Source organism: Drosophila santomea, chromosome X (assembly GCF_016746245.2).
Source record: "Drosophila santomea strain STO CAGO 1482 chromosome X, Prin_Dsan_1.1, whole genome shotgun sequence".
NCBI lineage: Eukaryota > Metazoa > Arthropoda > Insecta > Diptera > Drosophilidae > Drosophila > Drosophila santomea.
This window is the reverse complement of record NC_053021.2, coordinates 21,963,693-21,983,187: the sequence shown is the minus strand read 5'-3', so window position 1 is coordinate 21,983,187 and position 19,495 is coordinate 21,963,693. Positions and strand designations below refer to the sequence as shown.

Genomic DNA, 19,495 nt, shown 5'->3' with positions numbered 1-19,495 from the left:
TAGGAATTCGGGAGAAATAATCGTGTGGTGGACCTTCAGCTCAAGGAAAACTGTAACTGTAACAGGCCATCTTGAATGATAAATCGAACAGTGTTATAATTTCAGTTGCCTGCATAAAAGCTCTGTAAGCCCAAATATAAATCGAGACAATGTGTGGCTTACCTGTTTTTTCGGTTAATTCTCTTTTTCCGTGTCATAGTCTCTGTTGGCGATAGCACACATGCACATCTGAATTTTTGTGTGTGCGGAAAATACACTACATGTGCACTAGACCTTGCTCCAGTCTGCTCATTTTTCCCTTTCCGCAACCATCGTACAGTAGTACTTCGCTAGACTCGCTAAACACATTTGCATACGAAGGACAAAGGATAATAAGCTCATTCTACCTTATATATATCTACTTGACTTGATTCGTATATACGTAAACGGTTGAAAAGTGTACCCTAACAAAGTTTGGATTGTTCGTATCCAGAGATACCTATGTATACTACTCCTCTCCAGAGATTTCGTGTATGTTTATACGTCGGAGTGTTATTCTGCATTCGCCCTCTGTATTTGGCTTTCTGTTTTTATTAGTTCGCTCTTGTAATCACTAGAGCCACCCACTACACTACCCGTACCCATTCTTCCGCCCGGGGATTTCCCCCACGTTTTCCAACTGTTATTGCTTAACTGGTGTTGATAATAACGATGATCACGGAAAAGCAAAAGACGCAAGAGACAGGGAAGTCAGGCAAGGCAGCCATAATTTTTCCATGTGAACAGAGTCGCCCCCATTTCCCCATTTTCCCGATTTTCCCTTTCTGCATTTTGCATTCTGCTTTCTTTTCTTGGTTTTCCTTTTTGGCTCTTGTCTGTTTTTGCTTTCTTTTTTCTTTAGCAATTTTCTTTATGAGTGTGTAGAACGCTGTCGAAGAGCTTTATTGAAATCATGGTGGAGGGGGCAGGGGGAACTTATTGTTTTTATGCCTTTACCAAAGTCAGGCCAGCTCGTTAGCCCTGGTAGTGTCACACACACATACATGCAGCACACACTTATTCGACACACAGATACTCCCCCACACATACACAATATGTTCGCCATGCAAATGAAGTTCGTTTTTGGTGCTGGGCGTAGGAAAAACAACAGAAATCTTATTGCTATGAAAAAATTGCCATAGACAAAAAAGACATGGCCAAGAGAACCTGTAGATTTGGCTTTTAAAAGCACATTAAAAGAAATTGCTCGACTTTGAGACGAGCCCAAATTGAAGAAAAATAGGTGTGTGCGTGTGGACCGGATTCGGAACCGAGGATGGGTTATATAGGGTTATGGGTTATAACTTTTCAGGCTTACAGATATATAATAAATGGTAAATAGAAGTGTAAAAAATATCAAAGAAAACTTCGAAAAATATACACACTTTTTCATTAACTTTGCCATAGCTCTAGTCTCGATATTCATTACTTTGCTTCATTTGCTTCACAGTGAACTCACTTAGGTCCTTCCCCCTCTGTATTATTTATTTTAATTCTAATCGATCTTTCAAATCCCCCAGTTTAATTGCAGAAAAAACACGTTTCTCTTTTCCTATATTTGGCTTTTCCAAGACTTTCCCGCCGCCCTCCCACACAAGTATGTCTGCGTTTAATCTTACAATTTCTAATCGTTCAGATTACATGTGTTTCTGCCTTTTTAAATGCAAATTGAACTTGTTAGCAAACGCAAATTCAAGCACAGAGATGGGGGCTCGGGAAAATTCGGTTTTTGGTAGCTGCAAAATTTAAGAGGCGTTGGGATTTTTTAAACGGGTTTGGGTAAAAAGCGTTTGTGAACGCTGGGTGTGGGTTCTTGTGGCTTCTTCTTTTCAAGAAGCTTTCCGCGTGGGTAGATGGCATAAACAATGGCTGCACTTCGTCTTCGGCCACTCGCGACAAGGCCAAAGGAAAATTCATCAAATGTGACTAAGTGTGACGCACTTCCACCACAGACCTGGTCCACTTTAAAGGACCACCCTCAGCCCAGTCCATGACCAGCCCAGCCCAGCCACTCAGCCTTGTTTGTCAGTTTTTCTTTGTGGAGTCATTTGACTATTTTTGCTCTGGCTCGGTGGCTCTGTTAATTGCTGCCGACATTTGTCACCTCCACCTCCTTGTCAGCCTCCTCTTGGCCTTCGGCTACCCAGTTGTAACCACTTCTCATGTGCCGTCCTGGGAAGCAATTGGTGGCAGTTTCAAGAAGGCTTAAGGATAATTTTGGAAATGACAAGGTTACCAACCGTTACCCGCCGCAAGTGTATCTTTAGTCAGGTTGCTTTTGCAATAAATAAAACTACTGGGTTATTTTAATGCATTTTTAAAATTGCAAACCTCGCAAATGTTTTATAAGGCGATTTGGTCACACTGGAGTTTTGTTGTGTGTATTTTTGTTTCATTGTAAAACATCAAACTATACTTGAAAGCCAAACAAATAATGAATAGGAGGTGACTTGGTTTCTAAAATGACAGAACGAACATCCCCCGCGGAATAAATATTTTGAACAGTGCTTGTCACACCCACCACCTGTGTGTCGCACTGTTGGTTGGCAACACTGTTTCTTCGAATGGTTGGCCTTCTTCGGGTTTCGTTCTCCCCTCTGAGCCCGGTATTTCGTATTTCACACATTTTTTCAGTCCTTCTCATTTGGCCTTGGCTTCAAGTGGGGCCGCCCCTCCGTTTGCTTCTAGTTCTTCGTCCAGCTGTTTGTCTAACAATTGAAATGTCATGCAATAAATCTACTCCACACATACGCACCGCAGGATGCACCCACGCACACACACTAACACTGGCACACACTCGCACACACTCACACTTCTGGGGCCCAGGCTTTTCAACAACTTTTCACATTTCTACATTTTTGCATGAACTTTTTGACGATGTCAGATAGTTTTGTGCCCGTGCGCTATTGTTTGAAAGTGCAGCAGAGGCTGAAGGATGGCAAAGGGGGTGGGGGGTGCAGTGGTGGAGGTGGTGGAGGTGGTGGAGGTGTACATGCAGGTCGCCCCAATGCAGTGGGCGTGGCTGCAACGCCTACGGTGCATGAAGTGCGTCAGCAGTACATGGGGCGAAATAGGCCGACAGATCATAGGCATAGCCATGTTCCATTACAAAATTCATTAGTAAATTATTTGCACACTATTGTTATTTTGTCATTTTTGTGATTACAAAAGTAATGAATGGATAAATTACAATTGAGCAAGCAATAGGAGCAGCAACTATTGAACTGCGGTGGCAACTCATACGACATACCACTAAATATATGTATGTACATTTCATAATTTTTAAATGTGATTGCCTATACAATGCATTTTCTCTCAGTGCACAAGTTACAACAAAAATGCATCGCATTCATTATGATTTTTACTTCTCGTTTTCGTTTTTCAATGGGCAGAAGGGGTTTGTTCGGGCTGTTTGGACCAAAAGTTTGACTTTAGGGCGTAATTTCATTGCAAAATATTTGCAGACTCACATGCAGGGCGAGAAGAGGCACTGCGAGTGAAATGTTTAATAAATATATACGTACATTCATGCATTCATGCAACTTTCTTGCTTATTGTTGCTGCTGCTGCTGCATGAAACGAGTTAACAAATGAAAAAAAAAGTGCTCACAGAAATAAAAAGACAATGAAAAAACAGTTACATTCATAATTTTATTTCCATTTTTATTTATATCACTTTTTGTCCATCGCTTTCTGCTGCTCGTAACTATTTGTGCTTTACAAGCACCACCGACAACTATGCATTACTTGTTAGCTGTATCTCCGAACTTTGCTCTGCCCCCCTTTTGGATCCCCCCTTTTGGATCCCTTTTTGGATCCTTTGTTTGGCAACCTTTGAAGGAATAAATTTCACTCATATATTTTAGTACTTCTGCAATGTGTGCTACATTCCTTTGGGACCTAACATTTTTCAAGTGGTTTGCAAGCTTTTTTTAAACAAATTTATCAACATTTTCCCCAGCATCGACCATCGGTGAACGATCGGTGGTGGGTTCAGATTTTAAATTTCCGATTACATTGAAAGTGGTAATAAGTCCATAGTTACTATTCTTTCCCTGCACAAACACACATGTTTTGTAGGGCATTTTCGATTCGTAGGCTGGTTTCCAACACCTCCTGAGTTCTATCTGTTTTTTAAGCATCCAGCAAAAATGCTCTTCCCCTTTCCTTTCCCATTGCATTTTAGTTTTGCCGTTGGGAAATTCTTCTAATTGGCAAAAACCAGGAGTTTGAGAGATTCAGTGTGTATGTTTGTCAGTTAGTTTCGAATTTTCACTTTTCCTGATATGTGTTGCTGTGCTGTTCTTTGTGTTTAACCATCGAGTGTGAAAATGATTTGCTAGAAGTGGAATAGAAGAACCACTCGAACTGGTTATTCCTGAGTTAATAACGTACAAAATAAAACGAAGAACTTTTTTTCCGTATTTAGGAGCTATTATCATGCTGGTTATTGTTGCACTTTAATGCACGATTTACTGAAAAGTCCATTAAAATTTAAATCCCTCTAGTGACTATGCACTCCATTAACCTTTGATGTAGTCTTATTATATCCGATAATGGGTATACTAGATTCGTTAAAAAATCATGTAAAACGTAGAGGGAAGCGTAGACGGCCCTCTAATTAGTATTTTGTTAAGCTTATTAGCTTGGTATCTAATAGTCGCGGACTATGACGACTATAGCGTTCACTCATGTCTTCTATTATGAAAATTCATATCTCTTATTTTTTAAACAAATTTCCGGACATTGGCTATGCATTCTTCTTATACGCAACGAATTACTTTGGCGTAACAGAAAATACAGCAAAGGACTCTTATTACAGCACACTTATGGCCAATTAATTTTCCTTACTGACTGCCGATTTCCCCCAATGCCATTGCAGCAACTACCAGCAGATCCAGCACCTGGGATACTATGGCCACGAAATCGGAACGGAGAGCATCTCGCAGCAGCAAGGACTGCAGGACAAGGGCTACGAGGAGTGGGTGGGCGAGATGATTGGCATGCGTGAAATCCTGCGACACTTCTCCAATGTGTCCGTTAACGATGTGGTCGGCATGCGAGCTCCGTTCCTCAAACCTGGCCGCAACACCCAATACAAGGTGAGTTTGAGTTGTTATTGCCAAGGCAGGTGGGTGGCAGCTGTGTGGCAGGTGAGTCAACCCAGCACAAAAGAAATGCAAACAATGAGAACATCAATTGGCATGCAATTGTCGAGTGCGATTTCTTGAAATCACAACCAGAGGGTGTGGGACTCGGATGGAGCTCCACAGATCGCAAACGGAATCGCGAAAATCGAAAAGTGATTCATTTAAAGCTGCAGTGTCAGTTTCTGCCAACGCAGCCAAACGGAATGGGAAAACGTAACCAATTTGTTCGGCGGCGAACGGAATGCAATCTGAGTTTTCAGTTAAATTTTTTCTTTATACAATTTGGAAAACTTAAATTTTAATATTACGCAGTGCTATGTTTGATATCAAATGGTAACTTTTGAAATAAGTACTAAACTTACCACATTACTTGCCTTTACATTTTCGAAAAGTTTGTAGAGAATTATATACAGGTCACTTATATGTACCTTTGTATGTAAAAGATAAAAGAAAGAGTTTCCTACACTATCAAGTGTATTCCTACTGGATCAGGATTTTCAGATGAGTCGTCAATTAACCCCTGCAAGTGTATAACAGAAGAGAAACGTTCGCTGCGTCACGAAAATCTACATGCCATGTTCAAACACTATAGCTTTTATATGTAGTTACTGAGATGTCGACGTTTATACGGACGGACAGACAGACGGACGGACATGGCACTATGGGAAATTTGACCCCTTTTTCTGGTTATAAGCCAATTTCTGAAAGTCGGAATATTACAATAATATTAAGTGTACGCATTCATAATCGACCAATCTTTAGTGCTGCATACTAGAAATTTTTATAAATGGCGCCACAACAAAGAAATAAGCTGTTAAAAACAGCTGTTGCGAGTAGAAAAAACAACAATTTTCTACGTTTTTCTTCAGTTACAAAAGTTCTAATATCTTTGGAACCAAAGCGTTAATTTTCATTCTGTACAAAGTATTTTAATCATTGTAGTCTAGTACAAATTAATGCAAAAGTTCTGAAGTTATAAATTACAAAAAATAGAAGGGCGGTGCCACGCCCACAATTTTTGGTAACATTAAAGATATGGACTCGAATAACCCCATACAAAAACACAAACTAAATATCTCTCCCCATTCTGGAGTTATTAATTTTCAATAATGCATGGGCAGAAAGACTCGCTTGATCCTGCTTAAAAATATATGTATGTACATATATACTTTATAGTGTTGAAAACGTTCCCTTCTACCTGGTCCCTGGTTCTTTTTAACGAATTAGGTAAGCCATTTTAATCGAGAGTATCGGGTACAAATTATAATTCATTTATGAGGACATGTATTGCTTTTAAATCAGCACCTTTGTTTTGCAACAACAGCCCGGTATGTGATATCTTTTTTATTCAAAATGCCGTGGTATTGGCCTTAAATTGAAATCGAGTTTGGTGGCAGTCCAATGAAGCTTTAACAGCCTATACGGAACTTAAACACATTTTGACTCCGACAAGTCATGCCTGGTTGACATGACATAACATCAATGTCACAACACATTATGCGACATCTATCCATCCAGGAATCCAGGCATGCCAGCCCACCTCTCTAATCTCGATCAGGCTCGTTGGCACATTCACGCATTTAAAATCATATTCATGGCAAATCTTTTTATGCAGATAATGGGCCTAAATGAAAGAGTGTGAGTGGCATGACCGCCCACCAGAGCTGTATTTTATCGCACTCATGGATTATGTCTGTGTGAGGCGATGGGATAACGCAGATAGGTTCGTCATCTGTTGCTTTGGTAATTCCATCATTTTTGTACGTACAAACACAATGATTTTTTCCAAATTGGCTCCTATCAATTAAAATATAGAGCACACATTCTTTACATCCTAAGAAGGGAAAGTCTATTTAGGGGGAACAAAATGCCGGTCTAAAAAAATGCCCAATATGTCTATAATTATACCCGTTACTCGTAGAGTAAAAGGGTATACTAGATTCGTTGAAAAGTATGTAACAGGCAGAAGGAAGCGTTTCCGACCATATAAAGTATATATATTCTTGATCAGGATCAATAGCCGAGTCGATTTGGCCATGTCCGTCTGTCCGTCCGTCTGTCCGTCTGTCCGTCCGTCTGTCCGTCTGTCTGTCCGTATGAACGTCGAGATCTCAGGAACTACAAAAGCTAGAAAGTTGAGATTAAGCATACAGACTCCAGGGACATAGACGCAGCGCAAGTTTGTCGAATCATGCTGCCACGCCCACTCTAACGCCCACAAACCGCCCAAAACTGCCACGCCCACACTTTTGAAAAATGTTTTGATATTTTTTCATTTTTGTATTGGTGTTGTAAATTTCTATCGATTTGTCAAAAAAAATTTTGCCACGCCTACTCTAACGCCCACAAACCGCCCAAAACTGCCACGCCCACACTTTTGAAAAATGTTTTGATATTTTTTCATTTTTGTATTAGTCTTCTAAATTTCTATCGATTTGCCAAAAAACTTTCTGCCACGCCCACTATAACGCCCACAAACCGCCCAAAGCTGCTACGCCCACACTTTTGAAAAATGTTTTGATATTTTTTCATTTTTGTATTAGTCTTGTAAATTTCTACCGATTTGCCAAAAAACTTTCTGCCACGCCCACTATAACGCCTACAAACCGCCAAAAACTGTGTTTAAGACTCTCCTTCTCCCTTCCACTAGCTGAGTAACGGGTATCAGATAGTCGGGGAACTCGACTATAGCGTTCTCTCTTGTTTTTATAATATGGCTACGCATCGAACGACACCTCAATACTCCCTGCCGAATATATCCACAATCTAGATAAGGCCAAAAAGATGGATAGATTAGCATATATTACTAATCTATTCCCAGGCAAAATGAGTTTTTCAACAAATATATATATGTACACATTAGCATACTTGTCTGATATAAGACAAAAGGCAAAAACAGGTCCTGAATCTCAGATATGTGCTTGTAATCTCGTAATCTATCCATTTTTTCGGTCCCCATAAAGTAATTTTGTCAAGTATCACAAATATTGTTGAAGTCGGATTTTAAGTGTTAGGTATTGAATAGATACGTCACGTAAGCACGGCTTCTGGTCAAGGTATTGAGCTAAATTTTTATCAACACTAACAAATCTCATTTCGCAAGAACTCCATTGTGGCGAGACAAAAGTGTCGTCTATCTACACTCCACCTTCAACTAAAAAAATGTATTTTTCACCACCAGGTACTAGAGGACTTTGGGTACATCTACGACAGTTCGATCACCGTTCCGCCGGTGCCCGTGCCAGTTTGGCCGTACACCCTCGACTACAAGATCTCGCACGAGTGCAAGAGCGGCACTTGTCCGTCGCGCACCTTCCCCGGCGTCTGGGAGGTTCCCCTGAACACCCATTACGTTGAGGGATACGAGGGCGGTCACTGCCCCTATCTGGACCAGTGCGTCCTGCACAACCTAGACGAGGAGGAGGTCTTCCAGTGGCTGCAGGAGGACTTCTCGCGCTATTACGAGCAGAACAAGGCCCCATACATGATGCCCTTCCACACTAACTGGTTCCAGACCAAGCCGCTGGAGAACGGCCTCCACAAGTTCCTCGACTGGGCCCTCGACCTGTGAGTAATTAATAATATTAAGAGTAAGATTATTAAGATGATAAAAATAGTTCAGAACAAGTGTTAGAGTTTGCAAACATCCTTATGGCCTCAGAGCTAGTCCTAGTCGTTCTAGGCATGTTTGTCCGCAGGCGTGTCCGTATCTGTCCGTATCGACGTAACACCACTTTCATTGGATGTTTGACGGTATCTTATAGTCGAGTAACTCCACTATAGCTCTCTCTACTGCTTTTAATTGGATTATTTGGATTACTTATGTAGAGCTCAATCTTTGGCTGAATCAATGTGTGCATGAACATTTACTAGCTGAGCTATCCGTTCCTTGCAATTTTATGCAAGGACACACTCCAATGCTTAAGTGTGCTTCTTACTATAATTTGTAAAACAAAAAACATAAACTAGATCTCGTATTGTTATAGAATTGCAAAGTATTAAACCAACTAAATCAAGACCTTACCCTCTACCACCCTTGAAAACCACACATATTTATTCAAACAATATCGACAAGTCAATATCGAAATAAATTGTAATTAGTTGAAACTCAAGGCAAGTCAATCTTTTCCGGATTTCAATGCTTTATCTTATGATTTTGTATATATTTTCAGGGATATTCTTTCTTGATTTCTATATTTTTCCCTACCATTTTTTTTTTGTATTTTTACCTCGTTAGAGGTGCTATGCGGGGTGATTTAACCAATTCTGCTATATGCGCACACTGCTCTCATTTTTTCATACATTTTTTTTCAGCTTTTTCAGTTTTTGGCTTTATATATAGTATATTTTTGTTGTTTGTGTTTTCATAATTGAAAGCCAACTTTGGAACCGGCTCCCTCCCTCATGCCGTCTCCTTCTATTCTCACACTCGCACAGACAAACACACATGGGCAGCTGGCGTTTCCTGCCGATTGCCGCTGGCAAGTTTTATATTCAATTAAAAAAAGCCAAGAGAGATGACCGAGATGAGAGCCGGGAGACGGAATAAAGAGAAGCGGGAGAAAGCAGGGAGAAAGTGGGCCGCAAAAGGCCGAGGCAGGAAGCAGCAGCAGCAGCAAAATTGGCAATTGCTATAAAAATTGCTTGTAGAAGCGGCGGCACATATTGCCTGTCCGTCGACAGGTTGAGTAGGGTTCCACGACCCCCACAATCCCTTCACAAACAACACCCCCGTGCGCAGAGTACACTGAGAAAAAGGGGATCTACTCCTGATAAATTAAAATATAATAAATGCCAAATTATATGCATTGCATTACTCCTATATAATTATAAAGAAATATAAATTTCGCCTAATCTCAAATTCATTGCAAATTGCCTGATTTCCGGAAAGAAAAGATACTTGTTGAATTTACAAACACTCACAAAAGTGTCTACGAGTATGCAGTAAAAAAAAAAACATAGTATTTCAACTCAAAATACCTTGCTGCATACTTTTAGGCACTTCATAGTGATTGATATATCCGTGGTAGTAAATAACAATTGTGCCTCGGCATTTTTGTCCTGTGCATATCGCCAATCCTGCTGGCAGTCACTCAACCATATGCACAACTCTCAGCGGAATCTCAGGCCCTGCTTTCTCCCACATTCCCACTTTCTCCCATTCCGGCGTCCTTTTGGCCAACCCACAATGGCGACGCTGTGGTCAGCATTTAAAAAAATCATCAGCAGAACACGAGCAGTAGCTTGGATAAGGATAAGAAGGGAAAAAATCGCACGTTTTAATGAGAAAAGTTTAATTTTGTTAAAGTTTCATTTTGAAAATATCAGTGCAGGCGCAGGCCAATGAAAAGGGATACTCGTATACGGAGCGAAAGAGAACGTGGACTACGGGCAACAACAAAAACAACAAAAAAAGGGAAAACAAGACCACGGTATTAGGGGTCGTGGCTAACTAAAAACAATGTTAAAGTGAGCACAAACAACAGTAGTCAGCCTTCACCAAGAAGGCCAAGACGAGCAGAAAGAGACGGCAAGCCGGGGAAAGTGGCAGTAGACTTGTTTAATGATAGAATCGCACTTTGTCATCGACATCAGGTCGGGGATGTGCATGTGTATGTGTGTATAGGAGTGTGTGTGTGTTATCAGCCATCTTTGTTTGCGTGGAGCAGGTTATATGCTGGGCATCTTCGGATAAACTATTTTTTTCAAAACAAGCCTTGGTGTTATGTCAGCTTAAAAGATTTAATTAGCTTTCGTTGCGATTTGGCTATTTAAAACACGTGTTATCCGACCTAGAGGCATTACAAATTGTCCGCAAGTGAGTACCAATTAGAAGTTTTCAATAAGCTGCCAAGCACATAAGGCTTAAATTATAAGCACATTAAATTATAAGGCGTATTAAAGACGTACATATATCTAAAAGTCATACTTTCATCCACCTTTAATAGGTTTTTAAGAATAGTATTGTGGAAACCCACTTCAATCAACAACTAGTGTACCAAACTCGAAATGCTTTATGTCGCTGGAAAAATTGTTTCAGCAATCCACATAAAATCTACAAAATTACGATCGTTTGAGTGCTTGCATTTAAATGGAAACCGTTGGCAAGAGAATTTCAGGGCGGTAACCTAAGTGAAACTTTTTAGTCTTGCCGTTTTCAAACCTAAGAAATTTCAACTTCATTTTCGCCAAACGGCGGCACGCATCGCGGTCCATCCGCCCACCCTTTCGGTTCACCTGTTTCACACCTCATGCATTAGTTTACGGCAAACTGAGAGGGGGAAGTTAAAACTATAAAGATCTGACCGGGACGATGGATGGGAGGGGGAGTGGACACCGGGGGCAACGGGTGAATCGGGGGACGCGGGGAAAACTGAAAGAGCAGCTGCTGCGAAACTATTTCTAGCACAATTGTACGAAGTTTTTAATTAGTGTGAATGACTTTCAACATTGCGTTGCCGTTCGGACCAGGCTCAAACTGAACCTGAAGCTGGATCTGGATCTGGATCTGAGCTGAAGCTTTGGCTTCACAGGAAATGGAAAAGTGGGCAAGTGGGAAACGGGAAGGGGATAATGGCTAAATGTTCAACCGAGAACGGAGGGCGGAATGTACTGTTTGCATGAGATGCCTGAAAATGCGTACCCCCTCTGTCGGGCAGCGCAAAAGAATTCCATAAAGTTTTCTTTGCATCAACTTAGGCTTAGGCCCCCATCACCGCCCCTTCTGCCACGCCCACTGCGGCCCATCATCATTACTCTTTTGTGTGGGCCACAGGTGTACACCATACAGGTGCTCTGCTCTATCGTTGTGTAAGAGGTGTTGTTCCTTTTCGAATATTTTTTAACTATTCTATACAAACAAATTGTATGTATTATATTCACATGTAGTATTTCAAGCACACACTATACTTAACAATATAGAAACCTAAAATAAAATAAATATTTAATGAAGAATAATAAAACAGAACGAGGCGAGGCAGGAAGGAAAACCTCTTGCGCAGAAAACTAATTTAACATCAGCCACCCACCCAGCCTAATTGAAAAACCCAACTTGACCCTCTGATAATAATAACCATCGTTTATCTTCCGATTCCTTAGACCTGACGTCTACATCCTGACCGTCACCCAGATGCTCCAGTACATGACCGACCCCAAGGAGTTGCGCGACGTCAGCCAAATCGAGTCGTGGAAGTGCGACAAGAGCGTCTCGGTGGCCCCCAAGCCCTGCAATATCTGGCAGACGTGCGCGCTGCCCTTCAAGATCCCGGAGCAGAATCTGACGGATACGCGCTATATGGAGACCTGTCGGGAATGCCCCAATGTGTACCCCTGGCTGGGCGATGCTGGCGGTACGGGAATCGCGGGTCGGGATAACTATATCTTTGCCGGAGGCGAAAATCCAGAGGAAGAGGAAACTGCCAAGTAGAAACGAGAACTTCCACTTCCACTTATTCCATCCTCTAAATTTCCCCTCCCCTCCCCAACCCTTTTTTGTTTTTTTTTTTATGTGCCCTGCTTCGTATTTTTGTTGAATTTTTCCCCCAAGTCGAACTACTCTCAGTAATTTCCCACACATGTGCCAGTCATCGTGATGCAATAATGAGCTGCCTTTTTTTTATAAACACCCCTTTTTGTTCCCTCTTCGATTTTCCTACCACACCGCCTGTCATTCGTATTCTCCCTTTCCCCAGTAGTTCTTAAGCGAAATTGTGTCAAATTGTCCTTAGTTTTTAAGCGACTAAGTGTTAGCAAGAACATTGTTTTCTGCACGAATAAACTGACAATTTTTCTAAAAGCTGTTGTGTTTTAATATTTTTGTTTCGCACACATGTGTAGTATAATCGAAAAGGTTTCGAGTGCATCTAGTACTTTTACAGGTTTTTTCATGAAGGTTCAAAACCATTCATATTTAGAAAACATATTACTAATTTGTAATCAACGGCTTGACAATTAAACTCCAGACGAAATCCATGTTCAATTCATTTTTGCAGCGCTTCAATTAAAATGTTTGTCCACCACTTGAAACTCGAAACTTTTTCTCCGGACGAAATTATGGCCCGCCCAAAGTTTGCAGGGCGACCGGGAGGACGCCCTAAGCTCCGACTCCGGCAATCCCCCAAAGAGCCGTTCAGGTGGCTCATAAATGCTAACTGACAATCGATAACTGCCGGGCATAAATCACTGCGGAATCGACGGTCCCGCTGGCGCCATCTGGGGGTCGCGTTAGCCGAGCGCCGAAAGTGTGACCGAGTCCGCTGAAAAACGGAAAATAGAGCGACCACACAAAATTCAACTTGCAAATTGCATTTATGCATTATTCAGCGGATCTGCAAGCAGCAGCCAAAAGCGCAATTTGCAACTTTTGCCAGCCATATCAACTATGTATTTAAAACAGAAATTAGACACGACACCGGCAATAACAAAAACAGAGAGCTCCACACGTCGAGGACACGGCACTATCAAAGGCACCGTTACGCACTCGAAAAAATTTTGGAAGTACTTTTCAGTATTTCAATGTGTTATTACTTAAACACGGCTCTCAAGTTACTTAATGCACCCAGCGGAGTTCCGAGCTCAAAGTTTATCCAAATACCTCAAGACTCATGTATGTAAATGCTTTCGAAAGTTGGTTTTCAATAAGTTTTTGAGTGTAGTAGGCAGCCAAACTGCGCTGACAATGCGCGCCCAAAGGGCTCTGGAAAAATCACAAAACTTTTACAATTTCAACGGGTAAAAAATTGGCATAGCGTCAAAGGAAACACGCGCGACGCATGTACATATGTATGTATGTTTATATGTAAATATATGTGCACGGGGGCGCGGGGGCGTAGGCGTGGCTCGTTCACAAAGGGCTGAGGGTGTCGGTCCAGGACAACGCAGGAGGACGAATTTCTTGGAGCTGGAGCGCGACCAGCATATTTGCCGTCATTGTCGCCCGTGAACCGCGGAGCCAGTGTTGAGAACTGCAAAGTGAGTAAAGCACTTAAAACACGTGAGTGGGTGCAAAGTCATAAGATTGCTTATGGATTACAAATTATAGTAATCGTAATATTCAGAAGTATAGTGTGGATAAATACTATGTTTGCAACCATAAGATACAGAAATTTAACGTAAAAATACTGTTTTTTTTAATCGAAGAAATGGAAGCAACTTTGCCCCTCGCCAACACTGTTAAAACAATCCCTTAACACTGGACCCGCAGACAGAATGGAATTGAGAAGGTGTGACAGAGAAGCTAAATTGTAAAGGCACAGGAAGACGGAGCAGAAAGAGTAAGATATATGTGTAGGTATGTAGGCAGTTACATATGAGTATTTGTTACCTCTGTCCGCCGTGCGCTCTTTTCCTGCTCGTTTTGCAAAAGTTTTGTTTTTCCGAACAAAGCTACAAACACAAGTAAACATGCGCACAAACACACTCTCGCACACACACCGACAGACAAGGAAACAGGACATGAAAGCGCATTCATTGCTGCTGTTTGCCCGCAGTTGTGCGTGTTTGTGTGTGTACGAATCTGTGTGCTCGTGCGCTTCTAGCAACTTCTACCCCAAAATGAATGAATAAAGTTAGTCAGACAAATTGCATTTCCCGAAAATATTATCCCAAAGAAGTAATTGAAAATTTGTTGGTCGTATTTATGCTCCCGTTCCCCACAAAAATGAATGTGTGACTGAGGATCGCCGGATTTATATGGAATTGGCTAAACATTGGTAAATTGATCCGAGGTAAAGGATGACATTTTTATTTTTTAGAATTTATGCAAGCAAACGAAACAGGTCCCAGCTGCTCAAAATATGAAACTTTTACCATTGGTAACTGTAAGTCAACTCAGCTCTTATATTAATTGCATATTTTTTACAAAATTGCAAAAATCTGAAAAATAAAGGGGTATACTAGATTCGTTAAAAAGTTTGTATCTGGTAGAAGGAAGCGTTTTCGACCCTATCAATACATACATATACATATATTCTTAATCAGGATCACTAGCCGAATCGATCTAGCCATGTCCATCTTTCCGTTCGTTTGTTTGCCCGTATAACCGTCAACATCCCGGGAACTATATAAAATAAAAGCTTAATGTTAGACATGCAGAATCTTGAAACGCATACGCAGGCACTATTGTTTCAGAAGATTGTCACGCCCACTCCCACCCTAAATAATAGATCTAATCCAAAAAATTAAAACTACTGTTTATAGATTCGTTTTGGCATATTTACATTGATGGCCTATTCGTTAAGATCACTATGGAAAGAATTGAACTAATTTCAATTTTTGGAGCCGTAGCTGGAACAGTGTTTTGCAGTTTGTGGGCGTTAAGAGACGTGATGAACGTGCACTGCGTATCAGTCACTACAATCTACATCCGTTTTGTAAACATTTTTTCTTATAGCTCATGAGGTCCCGACGTTCATACGGACAAACAAATGGACAGACGGACAGGCGAGCATGAACAGATCGAGTCGGCTATCAATTCTGATCAGGAATAATTATTATACTTTATGGGGTCGCGACCTGGTGCATACTTTGCAGCGAATTAAGCATGCCCTTTTGCTAACTGGTATAAACATTAAAGAATTTAATTCAGTGCGTAAATATGGCTTATTGAATTTTCAGCCTGCATTTCTACTACTTCAGTAGTAGTAAATTGTTACACGTTTAATTTCCCAAACACATCCTAACATTTAATGCATACTTCATTTAACTTTACCGCATTTACATTTTAGTGACTGCAGCTGTACAAGCAACGTTTAAAGTTATTCATCCTGACGTGGACTTGTTTCCATGACTCATTCTAAGTGGGTTCTTACAACTTTTCCGATCATATGTTTCACCAAGTGTTTGATTTAAAGGGAAGTGCAACTTTGGCAGGCACTGTGGGTGAGCGGAAGTGTTGCCTTATACACGTACGCACATTTCGCAAACTGCACTAAATTAAGGTAACTTCATGCGGTTCTTATGCTACCCACTTTAAGCCCAATTTTCACCCTGTGAGCCCCGTTCCTGTTCTCCTTCGTGACCACGTTCACTCTCTCTTTAAAGTGTTGGCCCGGCTAAGCCAAAAAACTAACTTGCACCTAACTAAATGACAAAGTTTTGCCAGAACACCCCCCAAACACACATATGCAATTGGGCAAAGGGGTGTAAGTCGGGTAAAAGGAAGGGAGGTATAAAAGGTGGCTGGGAGTGCGGGCCGACAGGAACCAAGAGTTGGTTAGACTGCGGACCGGTAATATAAGGTAAACATTTCTTTCTATGCATATGCGAGCAGCCTGAACAAGTGCCTCCGTGTGAGTGTGTGAGTTACCACACGGACGGCAAAAGGCACGCGCTTTCCCCACTCACCCACACTCACATGCATGCAGCAGCAGCGGAAATACTACACTGCAAGAACACAGTCGCAAGTTTGAGTATTACGGATATTATATTAAGCTCATAAAAACCATACAAAATATCATAATAAGTAATCAAATACAAGGTACAAATAAATCCATGATACTTCCCAAGCCCGTGTAGCAGCCATGTTTTTGTGGCTAGCTAAACGCAATAATTTTTGTATGCATGTACTTTTGGTTCCGAAACCATTTCGCTCGACGTGTCAAACATTTTATAGCTGATTAACAAGAGCCATTAAAGAGTAACCTATATCCCTATATCTTATTGCTCTGTTTTGTTGGTGATTTTTAATATATTTCAATAATAATAGGGTCCTTTTCTTTGTAATGCTTTCGGAATTGATTTTTTATACTTCTGCATTAGTTTCTGCACTAGCTTGAGCAATTGAATTTCAAGTTTGTTGTGTTATAATTAAGAAAAGAGAAATTTTCAAAATATAACTCATACGACATGAGTGCCAGTTCAAATTTGTGTAACTTTTTAACTCATTAATATGTTTTCAATAGAGCAAAAAGGGAAAAGCAATAAACAACTATATAATTAAGAAGAGTTATATCCAGTAAATAAGAGATACGAAGAAACATATCCAATTCTTTCGGCCAACTGGTCGTATGAGGGATAATATTTAATAGATAAGAACCTACATCGTTTTTTTTTGCATTTAATGTGCTTTCAATTCTGTGGGTGAATTTCCAGAAAAATTAAACTCCCCAATATGCACCTCCAAATATTTCCAGCGTAGGGCTTGTTGAGGTGCAGAATGCTGGGAATCCTTCTCCATTTTTTCTGGTGGCTACTACTTTAGCCGCATAAACGAATGCTGAGAACGGTGCTGCACGTGTGTGAGTGTGTTAGTGTGCGAGTGTCGGTGTATTGTATCTGTGTTTGTGAAGGGGCGTGGCTGGCCGCCCACGAACGTGGCAGTTACCGTTACAGTTACCATTACCGTTGCCACTCTCACTGTTGCTGTTTTTGCTGCTTGTTTGGTGTCAGCTAACCGGATGGCCATGTTTTGGTTTTTTGTTATTTGCGCGGCACACATGCACACCAACCCCAACACACATGAACACACACACACACACACACACATACATACTGAGTTGTAACAGGCATTTTTACACATATACAAGTTGGCACTTTATATTGCATAATATTACCAAGTCCCTACATGGGCCACCTGACTTTTTGCAGACCTCCCCCGCCCCACAACTATTTCTTTGCCGTGTGTGTGGTGTGTGTGTGGTGTGTGTCAAGTAATTCAATAATTACGCTCTTGACATCATATTCGTGTGGCATTTTCCGGCTGTGTGTCTGCGTGCGTGAGCGGCTTGAGAGTTGTGGCTGGAAAAGTCACACGCCGCTTAACAATTAACTTACCGCCTTTTGTTACGCCCACTTTACAAATACACACCCAGCACACAGGCACGTGACACTGTGGTTGAGCCGGAAAAAAGGTGAGAGCAAGCAAAGGAAAGTGGAGGGAAAGTGCGGCAACTTACATTTGTCACTTTGCAGCAGCTGCGCAATTTACGTAGCAATTAAATTGGGTTTTCAACTCAAGGTTTCTTAAGGCAAAATGCAGTGGCTGACAAGAGGATTTAGAATTAGCATAATTATACATAATATTAGGTTGCGGAAGATGCGCACGGAATCCAATGTCTCAGACCTATTTAAAACTCAGCTTCGAAAACATCGACATAACTTCTCAGTACTTTTAATAAAATAAAGCAAGTGAGCATGGCGTTTTTCATCACTATCACGTTGGAATATTTTGAATAATATTGGGTAGGGCTACCCTAATCATACACATGTATAAATGGATTGCACCGAGAATATATATATATGTGTACATATCCTATATGATATCTTATATGATATCTTTATATACTCTCTGCAGGACAAGTATGGCAAGTACTTGCGGATTTTAATCAATAATAATAACTATTTAATCAACAGTAGGGCTTTAAGTTTTGGTAAATTCTGGCGAAGCTTGCTTTTAAGAAATACTGATAAGCAGTAACTTGCCTTCAAAATATAAACATATAGGCCAAAGCCTACAAAAGTAGTTTACTCGAATAGATAACGTGAAAAGATGCAGTGGTACACCTATGAGCTAGCTAGCATGGCTAGGTGCTACGCTTTGGATAAGCAAGATGACTCGGCCATTGTTATTCAAACAATTGTCAACGTAAATCTATGTTTCCTCCCATAAATATAAAAAATAAATCTTTTTGAATGCTCGGTCAGTTGAGGGCATCTTTAACGAAATAAATAGTGCTATTTGGAAGTAACGGGTGTTTTTTTTAGAGGTATAGAACTTTAAGTTGGCATTACTGTTCAAGATGGCGACCGATTTAACAGCTGTCAAGTGATTTATTCTCAGTTTGGTTTGGCAATTCGTCATGAATACCCTCACGCCTGAACAACGCTTGCAAATAGTGCAATTTTATTTCGAAAATAATGGTTCTGTGCGGAATACGTATCGCGCACTACGTCCATTTTATCGTCGACAAAATCGTCCATCAGAGCAGTTAATTCGATTAACCATGGACCGTTTTCGCACCGCGTTTACTCTTATTGATAACTCGCATCCCCAGAGACGCCGTACGGTGCGTACAGAAGAAGCTATTGCTGCTGTAGAGCGTAGCATTGAGGAAGACCCGAATGAGTCCATCCGCCATCGAGCACAGGAATTGGATCTGTGTCCATCCACTTTATGGAAGATTTTGCGGAAGGATCTTGGTTTGCGTGCTTACAAAATCCAACTCGTGCAAGAATTGAAACCAAACGATCATCAAGCAAGGCGTAGATTCGTCGAATGGGCCCAAAACGAGATTGCTGTTGTTCCCGATTTTCATAAGCGAATTTTGTTTAGCGATGAAGCGCACTTCTGGTTGAATGGCTACGTCAACAAACAAAACTGCCGCATTTGG

At 41.0% G+C, this 19,495-nt stretch overlaps 1 protein-coding gene across 1 annotated transcript in view; it reads left to right on the top strand.

Annotated features, from left to right (window-relative positions):
• LOC120456897 (chitin deacetylase 1) overlaps positions 1 to 12,963 on the top strand; it is a 44,372-nt gene extending 31,409 nt beyond the window's left edge. Inside the window, exons 6-8 of the mRNA XM_039643999.2 lie at positions 4,901 to 5,120; positions 8,350 to 8,735; positions 12,267 to 12,963. Coding sequence (XP_039499933.1) covers positions 4,901 to 5,120; positions 8,350 to 8,735; positions 12,267 to 12,594 — 934 coding nt within the window. The 3' untranslated portion in view covers positions 12,595 to 12,963. The remainder of the gene's footprint in view (positions 1 to 4,900; positions 5,121 to 8,349; positions 8,736 to 12,266) is intronic.
• Positions 12,964 to 19,495: the final 6,532 nt, after the last annotated feature.